The 17,542-nt window shown below is 44.4% G+C and overlaps 1 protein-coding gene across 1 annotated transcript; it reads left to right on the top strand.

Moving 5' to 3' along the window:
- Window positions 1-10,077: 10,077 nt before the first annotated feature.
- Window positions 10,078-17,452, top strand: atp1b1a (ATPase Na+/K+ transporting subunit beta 1a). The gene is made up of 6 exons (XM_068743041.1): window positions 10,078-10,294; window positions 13,524-13,652; window positions 14,798-14,953; window positions 15,173-15,357; window positions 15,899-15,982; window positions 16,100-17,452. The coding sequence occupies exons 1-6, from the start codon at window positions 10,201-10,203 to the stop codon at window positions 16,352-16,354; spliced, it is 903 nt and encodes a 300-aa protein (XP_068599142.1). The 5' UTR covers window positions 10,078-10,200; the 3' UTR covers window positions 16,355-17,452.
- Window positions 17,453-17,542: the final 90 nt, after the last annotated feature.

The raw sequence follows: 17,542 nt of genomic DNA, 5'->3' as shown, positions 1-17,542 counted from the left end.
TTTCAGCCGAAGCGCTGTTTGTGTCCAGATGTTTTCTGTGACGTGTGAGTTGCACTTCTTGGGACAAATCCAAACGAGGATGTCACTTTAAGGTAGACTCTGAGACGGCGCATTAGCAAAGTCCCACCATGGATGAGGGTACACCTTAAAAGACTGGACCCTCAAATTAGGAGCATTTCATTACACTGGACCCTGGAAAATGTGTCGAAGCGTTCCCATCTCATTTGTCTTTGTTTGTTTGGGAGTTTTGGACTTGTCTTTTATTATGATCATTGCGTTTTATTGCACCAAACAAAACAAAACTCCTATATTTGTATGAAATCAACTGGGATTCTGAATGATTTTATTGAGCAATGCCTGAACACAAGTATAATATGGGAAGGAGGAGTTTTCGGTTAGTCAGTCAATTTAATAAAAACATTACAATGAAGACAGTCATAATTAATACTATGCTATGGCTACGAGCAAAGAGGCGCATGCACAATATGGACTATACAAACCAAACCAGGGTATAGAAAAGAGCTAGGGTATAATCAATTGGTGGCTGCAGTATTTTTTTTTTTTTGACTGGACGCTATAATGGGTGAAAACACTTCAGCTAAAGTACTGAGTCGGTTCCTTGAGCTTGTCTGTGGGGGCCGTGGCAGTACAAGTAATATTTTAGGGTTAAAGGTTGTCTATAATGAAGGCCCAGTCATGAACATCCACTGTACAGGTTTTCTGTTGTGTAGTAGCTGCTCCAGGATTTTGATTTGATCCCACTGTTTTGGATTTGGGAACATTTACGGTCCAGCAACCCCAATCAAATTCTTTTCCGACATTCAATTAAAGTTAAATGAATTTAAGCCCTAATCCAAATTTCAACAAAACAGAGTTCTGCCAAATATAATTTGTCAAGATGTTTATGTGATTATTATTGTTTTAATGCTGAAAACCCAACGCTTTCTGCAAGTGTTAAAGGTTTGTCTGAAACTGAAACACTTGACAGGAAGTTCAGCCATTGCGCTGAGTGAAATGCACATTTCTTTATCGCCATAAATGCACGCAGCTGAGTTCATGTCAATCTTACATGCAGCACTCTGTGCTGCAAATACCCCAAATATGTAAATATTCACAAGAGAGAAACATCTGTATGCGGGAAAAACAAAAAACTGAAGTCAAATAGTTTGTTTAATGTTTGCTAAAACCTACAGTGTAAAGATTTATAAGGGAAGAAGTGAGCATTATTTAAGGCATGTAATTATATACATGTGTTCTTTTCAGATTTCATAATGTGTGGTCGACTCCTGAACTGAAGGATAGGATCCCTAAACTCAAGTGCTGAGACACAGAATGGCCATCATCCATATATTCAAACACCGATCTGAGGATTCATCACAAATAGTAGCTCACACGGCTTCTGGATCGCACCACTGAGTGCAAACACGCCCCCTGAACACAGGAGGGCTTAGTCACAAACGAGTGCATAACCTGATCTGTCGTCTCCACAGCTTCTCCTGTTGGTGTCGACGCTTCAACTGACATTAGAAAGCAACTTTCTCATTATAAACAGAGCGTTGTAAAAGTTGGCTTTGTAGTCTACTTACATATTTGATGTCCCGATAAATTATTTAATTTTCATCACAGGTCAGCAGGGGGTTTGGATAATCATTATGGAAGTACATTATCAGCGGTTATTTTGCATGACTATCTCTTGAATTCTTGTAATCAATGGCAAACAAAGCGATGAACTTCAAGCCCGAAGATGACGCCCGAATGTAAGATGTATCATTCAAACCTAACCAGAGATTCACGATGCAGTGAAATACAGGCCAGAATTGAGCATATGTTAAAAGACTGTAATAAATAAGAATAATCACAATAAAAGCTACAAATTATAGGTATAATAATCATTTACTATATTTATATTCATGTAATTACCTTACCGTTTCATCTTAAACTGCACTGTGATGAAAGCACACAGTGTGGACACAGACAATATATTAATATATAATATCATAGCTGCTCTACATATGCATTATACACCTTGTCATTATTATTTTTTGTCCAAACAGATGCTTTTACTGGCTTTGTTGAAGAGAGAAATTCATTCACTGCGTGCCTGAGACTCTGATACCATGTGATTGATCATAATGATCATCGTCACAGCGTCTAAAAATACAAATGACCGCAAAGGCCCCAGAACAGCGTGTGACTCACTGTGCGAGGATTTCCACTAAAGTCAAAGCGGAGCAGAACTGGGAGGTATTAATAGAGGCTGGCATCTATTTTAAAAAGCTCTATTTAGAGCAGCGCCGCTGGCACTTACAGAATGTAGGGCCTCATTCACAGTACTTTGATCCAACTGTGACACGGAGACTGGACCGTGCCAAAGATCACTGAGGGGAGGGCTCCAGGCCTCGGATTGAAGTAAGGTCACAGGATATCTGTGTTCAGATCAACCCACATAGGTCTGAAGAGCTTTTACATCAGACGCGTTCACGTACTACAAATCCCAAGTCAACTCTCTTAGTCCCATGTGCAACAATGAATCTGCTTCAACAGTCCTGCCCCGACAGTGATCCTCATAGGACAACACTAATACCACCTTTACCATTGCTGTTCACTATTGGGAAGGTTCTGTCTGGTTGGAGCAGGCTTCTGGCTCCTGGCTTTGGTAGCATCAGCTCTCCATCCACGACACGCACAGTGCCGTTTGCAGCACCATGTGGCATAATGGAAACATGGAGCAGGCTGCAATTGGCTAAATACTGTTCACCGTCCAGTGTCGACACGGGGTCATGTGATCCAAATCATCATACATCAGGTGACACTCTGATAATGATGCAGCTGCTCCTGCAGAGCTGGTCAGAACTGCACTGGGACAGCCTTTCATTGTCATTGTCATTTAATTGTCCCAGTGGCCCGAGGCAATATTCAAATCAGGCCATCTGTGGATAGTATCCTATTCAGAAATGTCCCTACGCAGATGAGACTGTCAAAGCAGGACAACCTGTCCTTCTCCCTGCTGTGTTCAGTGTGTTTGGAATATAAATGAATATAAATAACTGCAGCAAATGACACTTGAGTTCAATAAAATACTCTCTGGTGCTCATTCTTACTGGGAAGAAGTTGTTTTGCCCCCGTTTCCCACTGACAGTCAATGATGACTGTTTTTAACCATGTCAACAATCATTCCTGACCGTCAACATCTAGTAAAACCTGGCACCCACAACGTCAAACAGAAATATACAAGTCATTATTTTTCTCATAGTGATTTGCAGGAGATTTGGAAGATATATAATGTATATAGACAGAGAGAGCTAACTTGTGCTCAAATAAATATTCCAGGTATATTTTTATTTTCCCCGGTATTTTCAGGCAAAGCAAACACTTCTTTTGAAAGATTTTTTTTTTTAATGGAAATTCATATTAGAAATTGACCTCTGCTGTTCTTTCAGAAGGTGAAACACAACAGAAGGTCTTGTGTCACTGGAATCTCATGACTTACTATTAGCATAATAATTTAGGGACGTATACATCGACACATATTTAACACTAAGCATGAATTGAGCCTGCTTTTAAAAACAAATGTGATATGTATCATCATAATTCATTTTTAAGTTGGTCAGTTTTGGGATTATTTCCTTTTTTTCAATCCAATTAAAACTGATTACAATGTACTTGCTTGGGGTTATATTAATGGAGCTGTTGTTTGCCCTCTGCAGCTTGCAGAGTGTTTTTGTACTATAAATGTACTGCATCTGTTGTATTGTGTTGTGTGTATTTGTATTTGTGACTCATGATCTGAACATTTCTGAGTCTGCTAAACTTGGAAAGCACTTTATGTCCATTGCATTATTCTATTTATGGAAATCCTATCACACATGTATCTTTGTGAATATGAACAAAGAATGTTTTTTTGATCAAAACAAATCCATTCTTGCCATCTGAGGCTGCAATCATGACTGAATAGAGTGATACATCACTCTTAAAAACACAACTATCACTGGTGTGCACAGTTACACAACTGCCACTGTGAGCATGTCAAAAGCATGGTCCATTTTCCCAACGGGCCTTTTGCTGTGTAATGGCGCTTCACTGATGAAATTAAGGGGCCAGCGAAAAAGGCCACCATAATAACATCTACAAAAAACAAATCGCTTTGCTGCAGGCGCTAACCTCATTAGAAGAATGCGGCGTGGCCGCTTGGAGGCTGCGCCTGAGCCCCGGCTGGCGAGGCAGGCATGCGGGGTAGGCGGGCAGAGATAAGCCCCGCTGACAGTGGTGATAATGGGAGAGCGGGAATGATTGCTGGAAAAATAATCACACCCAAAGTATTTCAGGCTCATGATACCATGTTCTCATTTATTTGGCTGTGTCAGGGCCGTAGCATCTCTTTCAGGCTTCAAGGCTATCTGAGCAAGGGATGATATACAGGGGTCAAGACGTTTGAGTGATCGTTGACTCCACCAAGGTCATCGTCATGTCTATGTGACGTGCAGCTGCTCATGTCTGCAAGCTCAATACTCTGACACCGGAGCTCACAAAAGGGCAGCGTTGCTCTGCTTGGAGAACAAGAGCAGTTCATTCTTAAAGAAGCACTCATAGTTTCAGAATAATGATGCCATGCATCCAATCTGCAGCCTGGCACCAGCTCCACGTCTACGTTATTGATTAAATGAACATTTAAAAATAAAAAAAATTACACTTTCTTTTTTGTTATTTGCAATTGATGCTCTGAGGTGAACGGCAATCAATCTGGTTGCATCTGTGACAGTGGCGCCAACAGCAATTGCACTTAGAGATGCTGGGGCATATGGGGGGGGGGGGTCTTTCCACTATAAAGGAACAGAGCACCCAAAATGACCATTCCGCCCTTATCTATACACACTCCCTGGCTGAAGAAATAAGTGCTTTAGTTCACATAACATTGCTAAAGCTCCACAGTAAATCAGAGTTGAAGAATTCTCCAATGACAGAGGGAACAGACGCCATGAATCAACTCCATAGATTTCATACGACATAATCCAAGTCTCCGGAAACCTTGAGAAAACAAAGTGATCAAAAAATGTTTGTATATTTGACATAAAACATCTTGTTCAGTTGTTCAGGAAACAGAAATAATCCAATCCTTGGCAGAGAGAGGTGAGTGGCAGCTATCATAAATCACACAGCGGAATGGATGGTGTAAATGCTGTAAATGCTGCTGATTCTGCTACCGCTGCGTTGTCTTTCAGCCTCGCCTGTCATCCAGTGACAGGTTATGCCATTAAACAGTATTCCTGGGAAGTAGAATGCATAAAGGTTTGCAGCTTTCAAACAGCCAGATGTTTTCTTCTTTATATAACATCCTAATCTACACAGTGAGAGAAGCATCATGGGACAACATGTGGGGGGGGGAGCATATCCACTTTTAGTGATCCTCCAGTGTAAAAAAACGAAATACAAAAACTCATTTAAAGAGTACTTTCAGGGATGTTATAACACAACAGTCCTTGTTAATAACAGCCCAGTGACAACTTCCGGGGGTTGGGGCAGTGATCCATGACCAGTGGTCTGGCATTTATGGTTATAACTAATGCCACATACATGGTTTGGTTCCCAATGGGATGATAATAGTCTTTACTATTTTTATATATTCACTTAGTATAAAAAATATGTTTACCTGTTAGTCCTGCAAAAGACACAAATGAAATAAAATACATACATTTAGTCCATCACACTAGGCTCCAACCTTATTACAAAACATAGATTTTCCTCATGTTAGTTCTACTAAGGTTTACTCGTATCAGTTATCATGATTTCATGTCTTCCACTAAATTGCCCGTAGGTGTGAGAGTGTGTGTGGCTGATTGTCTGTCTCTGTGTTGCCCTGCGATGGACTGGCGGCTTGTCCAGGGTGTACCCCGCCTCTCGCCCATTGCTCCAGCTTGGCCCGCGACCCGATGACGGAATAAGAATAATAATCCACCATTCCTAGCTTTGGTCCTGCCAGCATGGAAATCTCCCGTGCCTTGTTGATCATTTGCGCACAATGTTGGAACTCCGGCTTGTTCACCTGTGACACAATGCAATGGGGAGGGCTTGCACAGGAGGAGAGGGCCGGCCCACTAAGGTAGATGTTGAACCATGTGGCCTCGACGGGTCTAAATGTTGTTGAAAAAAAGAATCCTAACAATTGGTTGCCGGTAACCTTGGCGACCTTGGTTGATACTGAAACCACACACTGTTTCATTTGAGGGCTAGCAACAAGGACACGCTTGCGTGTGAATGCAGCACATAAGAAGTCGACATTCAAGCAAGGCCAGTCAGTGCAAAATGAGAGTTCTTCTACTTAGAGTACGTTCAATTTCACATTTAAAGCACACCTCAGCTTTATTGTGGTTTCATTCATTGTAATATTAAATCAGCATGTGGCCACTTGCGGTTGACATGAGAAAGGATGTGTGATATGGCAACGTCTTCTGTTATCTGTCAACCCCGAACGGGAATGTGGAAGCAGTGCGAAGCGGAGGCTCGTGCACGCCGCTCCCTTTTCAATGGCTGTTATCTTGCGCACCGATCTCGTGTGAACACTGTTTGTAGCAGAAAGCTATGCTGTATGATTGCAGAACACTTTGAGAATTACACCCCTCACTTTAAATGTACTCATATTCCATCCTAAAATTGCAGCTCAGTTCAAGATTTATGTCCAGTTCCCACAAATCCTGGAAAACATTTCCTGTCTGTCTCTTTTCCTCTAAATTGATGCTGCAAAGTTGTAAAAGTGTGGCGGAGTGCAGAGCAGAAAAGAATGTGAATCTGCTTGTAAACGGCTGAATACGTTTCTGTACAGAAGTAATCTTAAGCTCAGTGCACATTTTAGATCAGTTCTGACTTTCTATACTTGGGTTTCCTCTTACCTGCAGTGACCGTGAGCGTCACCTGCCGTCTTGCCAGACTGGCCTATCGTGTTTTGTTAAGTTCTATTTCCTACGATGCGCCGTCGAAACATGGAACAAAACGGGCAGAGAAAAACTTTTGTTACGTTTTTATCACTTGTTACAAGGCTATAAATAATACTACAGACTAAAATGACAAAATGATGTATGGTATAGCGTAAAAGGATTTAATGTGACGTGTAGTTTCATTTTTTAAACCCACAGATTCTGCACAGTATGAGCAGATGAGCAATTTAGATATGGCTGTGTTTTATTTCTACAACTAGTATTTTACACTATAAGAGGACTTTTTTTTTGCACCAAAACAATCATCACTATTAATAAAATGTGTCAAGAAGAGTCCAAAAAAATACAAAATTCTACCTCTCTTTCTCGTCTATGTAAATATTGGCGGCTACGTTATTACAGCACAATCAATAGTCTTACAAAGAGATGTGTGACGTTGTTGCTTTATGATGGTTTCAGAACCAACCAGCACTCTGGAAGGATCAAAAATACTGATCACACAGATAAAGGGGAAAAGGTGCAGTTGGATTGAAGCACGTGATCCGATATGAGAAAAGAACAGGAATATAGATTAGACTAGAGGTGTTTGACTAATTTGAGGCTGCACCTCCTCAATATATTGTATTGAATCTTTACGCCTATTGTAATTCAAATGTAGTTTGATGGTAATCGCTTTTGGTATTTTGCACAATGTACATTTCTGAGTTTATGACTTAAACTTTAATTGTAAACAAACATGGCATTAAATCAACACAGTTTTCAGAGAAACACTATCAGCGCAGCAGCATATTTGTTTTTTGTCCTACTTTTGAAACACAGAAAGCTTCCCTTCAAGCTCCTGGCTTGGAAAAAGTTACAGTACATGCTTGTACTTCCATTGTCTTTAACATGACTCACAGGTTGGTTTAAGAATATATGAATGGAATAGTTTGAACGGAAATAAGTCAATATTCAGGTCGATTTGCTCCAATGTGAAATTCTCCTTTTTGCAAGTTGTCTAACGTAGTAATAAGTATTCATTAATTAATAAAAGGTGTTGTTCACGAGGAAATTGTACATTCACCTTCTGACTCCTCAGCACGCAGTGAGTGTCATCATTCAGTGACTCATGACCGAATGACACTGAGCAACAGTATCAGAGTGTACTCATTAAATATTGGATTAAAATATGCAGTACTTGTTACAGCAATCAAAGTCAACACCACTGCATTTGCCAACCTCATTGAATTCTTGCCCAAACCAGTTTTCAGTTCTCTGCTACATCACACGGGAATATGTTTCTTCAACATTCCTAAGAAGCTAGAAGGCTGGCTGAGCGGGAATTATTATTAAACAGCTTCTAATTGTATTCCAGATATTAAGATATTATTTCATTAGCATTTAGCAAACACGGCCTCGGTCGTAGTTTACAGTGTTACAGTAGTAGCTTATGAGTGCTAACAAAATGATTATTTTCAGTTCTACTGTCTCCAACTTAATTATGAAGAGTAACCTAAAACTATAATCCAGAGGTGGCCCCTATGGTTAGAACAATGTCTTGAGGTGGCTGGAGCTAGTGTTTGGCAGACTTCAGTTACTGGGAAAACATCCATCCATCCATCCATCCATCCATTGGCTTTGCTGTAAACATGTTTGCTTCTCTAAACTTAAAAATCTAACATTTCTGCCCCATTTTATTCCTAAAAATAACACTAACCAACATATAGACTAAAAATATAATCCTCTGTAGATGATACCATCCTGACTCACAAGTGGTTTGCGAAGGGCCCCTATGGCAACCATTGCCATTAGTTTTATGCTGGTTTTTCCGGTTGTGTTAATTCTCTATGTAAAGGGGTGCTGTTTATTTTATTTTTACTGAATGTTCTTTTTCTTCTGCACAATTGCACATTACAGTTTTGGGGTAGTAATGCATTATTACAGTTAGCAATAGCACTATGACTGCTGCTATGTGGCCTCGAAACAACGTCCAACTACCTTCACTTAAACTTTACGAGCCCTATAGCCCTGATTCCTAACTACAAAGCTGACCTGCCTTTCTGCAAGCAAACTTTTTTTATGTGTACTTTTGGCTGAAGAAGACCAAAATAAATACACTCAGGACATCCTATTCAACCAGGAAATTAAAACACAGTCAAAGTGGTGCATTTGCTACAGTAAATAACTTGCATACTGATCTATTTTTATTTTATTTTGACAGTACTCTGTTTTCAAAATGCCACACGGTGCTGCATAATCAAAGTGCAAATGAACATCAGACCACTGTAAGATTAAAAATATGCGAGGCTGACATTGTTGTGGCGTAAACAACAGGGATATATCTAATAAACATGATACTGGGTGTGATAGAACTGCATTGTGTGAATGCAAGCACTGACAATATTCAGCAGGATTGTTGGTGGGTGAGGGCTGAGGGGCCCCCAAACCTAAATCAGCTTGAGCCCAGTAAAGGCTGGGGCCAGCTCTGCTTGTAGAAGCCTTACTACTGCAGTACTACAGTACTACAGTACTTTCAGCTGTACCCTGGCTGCTCCATCCTCAGCATCCTTCTACCGATATTGCCCCCGTCTCTCCTCTGGACACGTCCAACACATCAAAGTCTGGTCTCCCTGACCTCATCTCCAAAACGTCTAATCTTCACTGTCCCTCTTATTGTCTCATTTGTAATCCTGCTCCACTCCCAAGGAGAACCTCAGCATCTTCATCTTCATCACCCCCCCCCCCCCCCCCAGCCCACTTCTTCTTCTACAAGCCTTAAAGTGTAGATATTATGAGAACTCGTCATCACGCCTTCACACGTGATTTCCTCTGCATGTTGGTGAGTACTCCTCGTGGTATTTCAGGAAGTATAACAGATACGTGTGCATTTCTGGCAGCATGTTTTCAGTTGAATTTCCACGGAGAGACTCCGGGGACGTCCAGGACACGGCCCACCTCAGCTCCAGGTGGGACGTGCCCAGCTGGAGGAGACATGTCCCCTGCAACTGTCGCTGCGTCTCTGAAGCCCCTTCTTGGTTTCTCTCTTACGCGCCGGCCCACGGAGGGCTGTGATTGGTCAGACGTGGCCCTCCCTCCGCGGGTGGGGGAACTTATTGCGAGCTCGCGGGCGGGGCGGGGCTTCCTGAGAGGTGAAGCGCGTGCGGTACAATTGGCGGGTCCGGTTACGGTGCTGTGTCCTTTCTCTTTTTCCTGAAGGAGACAACAGGGCGACGCACTCCGTCAAATCACGACGAGCCGAGAGAAGACGGGGGGGGCATTACCGGGAGCTAACATGTCGGGGAACAAAGACAGCGACGGCGGATGGAGGACGTTTGTGTGGAATTCGGAGAAGAAGGAGTTCCTCGGACGAACAGGATGCAGCTGGTGTAAGTCCTCGTCTTGCTGTGTGATATGGAGCTAGCTGCTGCTAGGAGACGTCACGTAAACGGTGATGTCTTTGTGCGTGGGAGTGGAAAGTGGACGTTTCCTGGCGGCGCAGGCAGCACCTGTTGGAGCCTCGCTGCGTCGTGACTCCGGGTTTGGGGTTTCTTTTTTTTTTTAATGGAGGCTGTTTGAAGGTGGTGAGGGGGGGGGGGGGGGGGTCGTGTCTCAGAGCGAACCCACGAGACACGCTGCAGGTCGGATTGAATGGCAGAAAGGAGACCATTGTGTTCAGCCCGGAGCCCATTTTGGGCCATTCATTCATAAGTCCTTTATGAAAAGGTCACCCTCAAAGGACAGTGTTCGGCGAGCCCGGACTGTGTACTCAAACCAAGCTGTGGAACTTGGGTTCGATTCTCTAACGTCTCGTTTAAATAACGTAATAACGCTGTAATAACTAATGGCCTGGTGCCCGGCTGCCCTTCACCGGACTCGGAGCTGTAGTCGTTTTGGTTTGATGGGCCACCAATGAAGCTCAAGTCGCCCGTTAAAACGACATTTTTCTCCGTGGGAAGCAGATCACGACTCGCATGTCTCCAGGGCCGCCCCCTTACCCCCCCCCCCCCCCCCCCCCCAAGACAGAACTCTGTGGCGAAACAGTTAAAAGTGCAACAAATAAATAAAAGAGGATGAACGAATGGTTCGTATTAACGACAGGCGGGAAGTCACGTGGTTGTCGGTTTGTGACGAACATACACGATCTGCGTTTTGAGGCGTTTCGTAGTTCCGCCGCGCAGGTTCGTGTTTTTATCGCGTAGCTACACGCGGGGCGGATCTATTACTGGCTCGGTGTCGCACCGGCCAAAAGCAACAGGTCTGCCTGCGCCCTTGAGCAAACCGTAACGGTCGGGATGGCGCGAGGCGGCGTTTGGACCTGCAGTAGGAACAGGAAGCGACACGTCAGCCCCCCCCCCCCCAACTACCAGTGCTTTTTGTGTTCTCACGGTTGACCCTGTCACAAAACGTACTTAGAGGTCGGTGAAGCCTTTGGCTGGGATACTACAACAGAGCCAGTGTGTGTGCGTGTGCGTGTGCGTGTGCGGAGACACCAGTGAGGTGTGAACGTGGTGACGCCCCCCCCCCCCCCATCATGCTGCAGCAGCAGTCTGGTGGGGGGAGGTGCTCTCCATTCAAACTCTGCTCTTCACCACCACTTCTGTCATTCGAGCAACAAAATGGGTGCACCTCGATCACCCACGCTAGTGCTGCTGCTGCTGCTGCCTTCCGTGGACCTCAAGGAATGTGCTATGAATACACTCATGCCCCCCCCCCCCAGGGGGGGGCTGTTGTTCTGCTAATGAGCTAAGAAATGTGACTTGAAACTCCAACCGAGAGTTAAAGGGCTCTCTGACGTGTCTGTCTGAAATGTGCCTGCTTTCCACGAGGAAACGTTTCATTAGTCGTAGAAAGCCACTTGCCTTACAACAGGTAGTCATGGCAACGCTTTACATATGTCGTCACATTATGTATCCATTTAAAACCCAAGTTCCGAAGCTTTAACTTGTGCGTTGTGCACAAATACAGTGTTGGCGTGTTGGTCTTGGTTTGTGCGTACTGGGAACACTGGTCGTGGCTTCTCGGTGTTTTTCATTTCAGGTCGCGAGCAGACGAGCCGCGCTCTGTAAACGTCTCCTTGTGTCTGTTGGAGGCGTTGAGGCTGCGGCCCTGAACCTGTTATCAACCCGCGAAACTGGTTGTGCAGCGAGTGATCCGAACAGCAGCCTGGCAAAAGAGGACATTTTGAGAAGGTGTTGCAATAACAGGCAGATCAGGGCTGCCGTGTTTGTCGTCTCTCTGTGCAGGAAAAACCCAACGAGAGACAGGATGATGCTAGAATGACCGTCGCGCGGCCATAAAACATGTTGGGTGCCAATACCGAATGAGATTTGGATTGATTGAAGATTTGTTAAATGGATTTCAAAGCTCTGTGCCTTTTTAAAAGAAACACACACATCAGGTCAAAATAATATAGTATACATTAAAATGCAGGGAAGCTGAGTAATCTCATTACAGCAAGAGAATGGATCAATTGTTCTGTATATATGTGAGTAGGATCAATCATGATCTGGAAATGTTACCTCCTTTAGGTTTGGTTGTAAAGTACAAATATAAAAGGAAGTAATATCTTCATGTGAAACATGCTGCGTCGGAACATTCTCAGGTCGCCGATGCTGCCACAAGAAACGGTGTTCTACTGCAGAGTTGTTCTAGACATACACCATTTAAAGGTTATAACAAGATGAAGGTGTTTAAATACTGCTGAAGTGGTGTTTTCCTATTAGTTTTTCACTTTGAGCAAATATATGTACAGTTGATGGTATCTGCTAAACATTTACACTCACATTCTGCACAGATATCAACTTTAGTACAAGTGTGCTTGATGCGTTGGGTTCACAATCCTTTTCCAATACTGAGTGATTTAAAAAAAAACACATTAGTATTGCCGCGTACTTCAAATAAAAAAAACAATTGGTGTATTCTGTCAGGAAAGAGAGAAGTAAGGAGGAGCAAGTAAACACAAGTCAGGGGGTGAAAGCGAAGCATCTGTGTTGTGTTAAATGAGGACACAGTATTTGCACCAAACCTGTTGAAGTGGCTGGGGGGAGGGGGGAGGGGGGGCTGCCGACTGACTCGTCCTGAACCGAAACCCTCCCGCTGTTGCGTAATGGCTCTGAGGTTTAAATCAGGTATCGTTAGTGGAGGACGTATCGACTCCCCCCCCCCGATTGTTTGCTTGGTTTAAATCTAGCTCGGCTAACAGTTGAGAGGTGGAACGCGAGCCGAAGCTTCCAGAAGCTGCTCTGAGTCCGAAGGAAGTGACCTCACGGCGGCCGATGAAAAGAACACGCCGTTCTCAGAAGTATGCTGCGCTCAAACCAGATAGATGAGTACTTTAGTAATCCCAAGGGAAGCCCTATATGAGCCATATACATGCATTCAGTCTGTCAGTACAAAGTACAAGCAGTACAGTACACACAGTACAAGCAAGTCTGCTTTCCCCCGATCTATCCGTGGTGTGACGTACAACGCGATACTCTGTGATCACGCAGGGTCCGACCAACAGGTCGAAATCTAACACAGGATTGAAAATGAAAAGAACAAGCCAATAAGCAGCAGACACAGAATGATGTCATCCCTGTCGAGGTATTAATGAACTGCTCTTTCCCCCCACAGTTAAAATCATCTTGTTCTACGTGATATTCTACCTGTGCTTGGCTGGGATTTTTGTCGGGACCATCCAAGCACTGCTGCTGACATTAAGTAACTACAAACCCACCTATCAGGACAGGGTGGCCCCCCCAGGTAAATCCAATCTCCTTTCTATTTGCTCCTGGACTCTGACGCTGTAACAGGAGGCGTTTTATTTTGGGCTCTGGTGACGGCCATATTGTGGCTGTGCGTGGCGTTATGGCGATAACAAAGACGGCCGGGGCGCACCTTGAGGCAGCTACTCCATCAAAAGTCTTTCTGACCTCAGATAGTTCAGCCATTTTGTCCTTCACTCCTCTCAGCCAGTCGATGCCCCCCCCCCCCCCCCCCCCCTCTGGCTACGGGGGAACGGTTTGTGACTAAAGCGATTCATGTGTGCTATGAATGTGTCACAGCCTGCATGCTTAATGCTCAGACTCGGACAAATGCAGTCGTCTTGTCACAGCCAAGAGGCGTCTCTGCAGAAGCCGTACTGAAAAAAAACACCAAACGCTGCCGCTCTCAGCCTGAAAGTGTTTTAGAATCTCCTGCGAGCTTTGATGGTGTCGATTTTAAAGCCCTCCGCCTCGTCTTGATGTGCCAGCGCTTGTTTGCGCAGCGCACACTCCGTGCCCCGGCGGTATTCTTAGCAGTCGCCGTAAACGACCGGCTCCACGAACACGAGGTCGTTTTCCTGCTGTTTTTACTGTCAGCCGAGTGGCCTGGCAAGGCAAGGAAAGAAAGAAGTATCACCGGTAGCGGCAAAGATAAAGGAAGCGGGGAGTCGTTTTCAGAGCCCGAGCCTGCCTCTCACTCCGGGGCTAAAAGTTTCCATTGTGAGAGGAACCCACGTGAGGGTGGACGGGTGGGGGCAGGGGGGGGGTTGGTGAACTTTCCCAAGCCACCACTGAAATTCAAATGACTCGGTGTTGGTTCTGTCTCTCACTCTGAGCTTGCTCGTAACCGCAGCAATAAATGAATGAACGTAGTGGCTCCTGAACATTACGTTCTTTTACACGTCACCTCGTGCCCCGCCCCTCGTGCGCCAGGCCTGTGGAAAATTACTCCGGTAAAGAGCTGACAGGGAGCATCTGAGGAAATCCTCGAGACCCAAAATGGTGTGTCGTCTGAAGATAAGAGACTCCTGAGGCTAGGAAGGACAGCTCAGGTGCAGCGTGACCCCCTCTCACTTTCAGACTGGGGTTTTACTGGGCCTCTTTTTTTCATTATCATTATTAAATCAACTTTGTGTTTTTCAGGTCTATCACACACTCCACGCTCAGAAAAATCCGAAATCGCCTTCACTATGTCTGATGAGGGATCATTTAAGACTTACGTCAGCAGCATGGATGCTTTACTGTTGAAGTATGATGATGAGCTTCAGCTAGATCAGATGAAGTTCGAAGACTGTGGAGGCAAGTACAATCCGGTCCCGACTGGCTGGTCCCTGATTCCCGATCCAAGTGACCCGAGTCCGTTAAAACGTGTCATTTGGGTATTTAGTTGCTTAAATTCCATTTTAAGAAACATTGAATTCATAACAACCATTCAATATCCTCTGAACTTAATGCTGAACGGGTGCGCGTGTAGTTGAGAAGCTGCTTCGTGTGACTGGTTGGTCCGATCCTCTGCAGGGACTCCTCAGGCGTACAGGGAACGTGGAAGTCTGGACAACAAGGCAGGGCAGAGGAAGGCTTGCCGCTTCAGCAGAGCTTTGCTTGGTAGCTGCTCTGGAAAGGGCGACCCCTCGTACGGCTTCAAGGAAGGAAAGCCCTGCATCATCGTCAAGCTCAACAGGATCGTCAACTTCAGACCGAGGGTGGGTTTACCGCACCGCTACGACGATTACAGGTGCACTGACGCCGATAAAGGCACAATAACGAGAGCAGAAATCACGCCGGACGTCATAAAATGAAGACACTTTAAAGCCATGACGATGTTCTGGAAGGATCGCTAATAGCTAATAGATGTTACTAGCAATATGATCTGTACATACTGTACATCACCGTCGTGCATTCAGCTGCATGTTGGATGAGACGGATCCATCAGTTTGTTACTGCAGGAAACACCGAGCGATGGGACCTGAAGGTTTTATATATTATATATTATATATTATATATGACATAGATTGTGAGCATTGTAGCGTGAAGGAAGCCATCTGATGAATGGCAAGCGACGGCGCTTGAGTCTGACTACGCAACGCTATTCATCGTGAGCACGATGATGCTACGCGAGCGCTAAATCATTGCAGCGCTGCTGGGGGGGGGGGGGGGCTGTGCTGCACACCAGATTAGGCCGACACTCTTCTGAAAACACTGCCGGTGGCCCGGTTCTGCTCATCAACCCGTCTCTTCTTCTAGGCTCCAATCAGCAACGAGTCACTCCCGGGGCCCATGCTAAGCAGGCTGCAGCCCAACATTATCCCCATTTACTGCTCCAGTAAGGTATGTTGGATCCGAAAACGCATTCGTGTAGCAGGTACCCTAGTAAAATGTTTTGTCTGAAGCACTGGTGCAAGAATTGGTTACATTTGACGCCGTGCTCTCCGGTTGTGCTTGCAGAAAGTAGAGGACAGGGACAAGGTTGGAGAGATCAAGTACTTTGGCATGGGCGAAGGCTTTCCTCTCCAGTACTACCCCTACTATGGCAAAGTGCTGCATCCCCAGTACCTGCAGCCTCTGGTGGCCATTCAGTTTAACGTCACTCTGGATCAGGAGGTCCGCATCGAGTGCAAAGTGTACGGAGAAAACATCAATTACAGCGATAAAGACCGCTACCAAGGACGCTTTGATGTTAAGTTGACAATCACCTCGTGACCTCAGCCATGACGACGAGCACTCTCATTTTGAAACACGTCAAATGTAGAGAATTTAAAAAAAAAGAGTTCAGATAAACGCCACTAGTCTTTGAACAGTCATAATATACAGGACCTTCACTTAATCTGTGTGCTTTACACCCGCTTTTCTGTGTTTGTCGAGGGTTAGAATGTAAAAATACCAGAGTAGCAATAGCAAATATTTATTCTACTGTACATGAAAATATTCCTTGAGCCATGGGATGTGTTCATCTATTACTGTAAAACTGCAATTCCACTACTGACGTGTAGCGAGCTGTGTTCCTGTCCCCACGCGCTTCAATCCTAATGTGGTTTTAAATACTTTTGGCGTGTCCAGTGCTGTAGCCCAGTCCTGTTGTAGTATCTTCTGTCTCGTGTCAGCTTTCGTGGTCCAAGGTGTGTGCGTGTGCAGGCGTGCTAGTTAATGTGCGTGTGCTTGAGTGTGCGCTAATGTGCTCTGACTAACTGAATAACTAGTGTGGTACTCTGAACCCTTAAGGCCCATGTATGAGTAAATGACTGCACTCCATGGAATCTGGTTTTTTGTGTTTCTTCATCCAAGTTGTTCAGAGTTGGCTGTGGAAGGAGACACTTTTCTTTGTGGTTCACCGTTAGCTGTAGGATATGGTTTGATGACATTTCTGTTTTATACTCCTTGTTCTTTCCTAATTGTTAGCGTAGAGCTTTTTTTGGGTCCAGCCTAGGAGACTGTCGCCGTCGCTGAAACAGGCGCGACGTTCTGAAACCTGTTTTGCTGGAGACATCGCGTGACGTGATGCTTCTAACTGTTGAATGTTTTAGCCATTTTCATGGTGGAATAATTTTATATTTATGCAGTTGTACATTTTTTTTTTTTTTTTGTTCTTCAGAGTTTAATGTATGAATCCAATACCAAAGTCGCTGGTCAAAACGTTACTTTAAAATATCAGAAGCAATGCAGTATCCCGTGTACTAAGTTGTCTAGTCGGTGTGAAAATACTTAATTCAATGTTGAAGATCAAACACTTGTCAGGAGTCTGCTCTTGTCACTTTATTTAATCTGCATAAGGCTGAAACAATAAAACAGGAAAAAAGACAACTGTGAATTCTTTGCATATGTAGTTCCACGTGTCCTGCTGTCCCGTAAAAAATACTGCACCTGCAAAAGAAATGGTAAATGAGCAACATT

The sequence above is a fragment of the Brachionichthys hirsutus genome, chromosome 9 (genome assembly GCF_040956055.1).
Source record: "Brachionichthys hirsutus isolate HB-005 chromosome 9, CSIRO-AGI_Bhir_v1, whole genome shotgun sequence".
NCBI classification, from domain to species: Eukaryota; Metazoa; Chordata; class Actinopteri; order Lophiiformes; family Brachionichthyidae; genus Brachionichthys; species Brachionichthys hirsutus.
The sequence above is the reverse complement of the archived record's forward strand: the minus strand, read 5'-3'. Positions and strand labels throughout refer to the sequence as shown.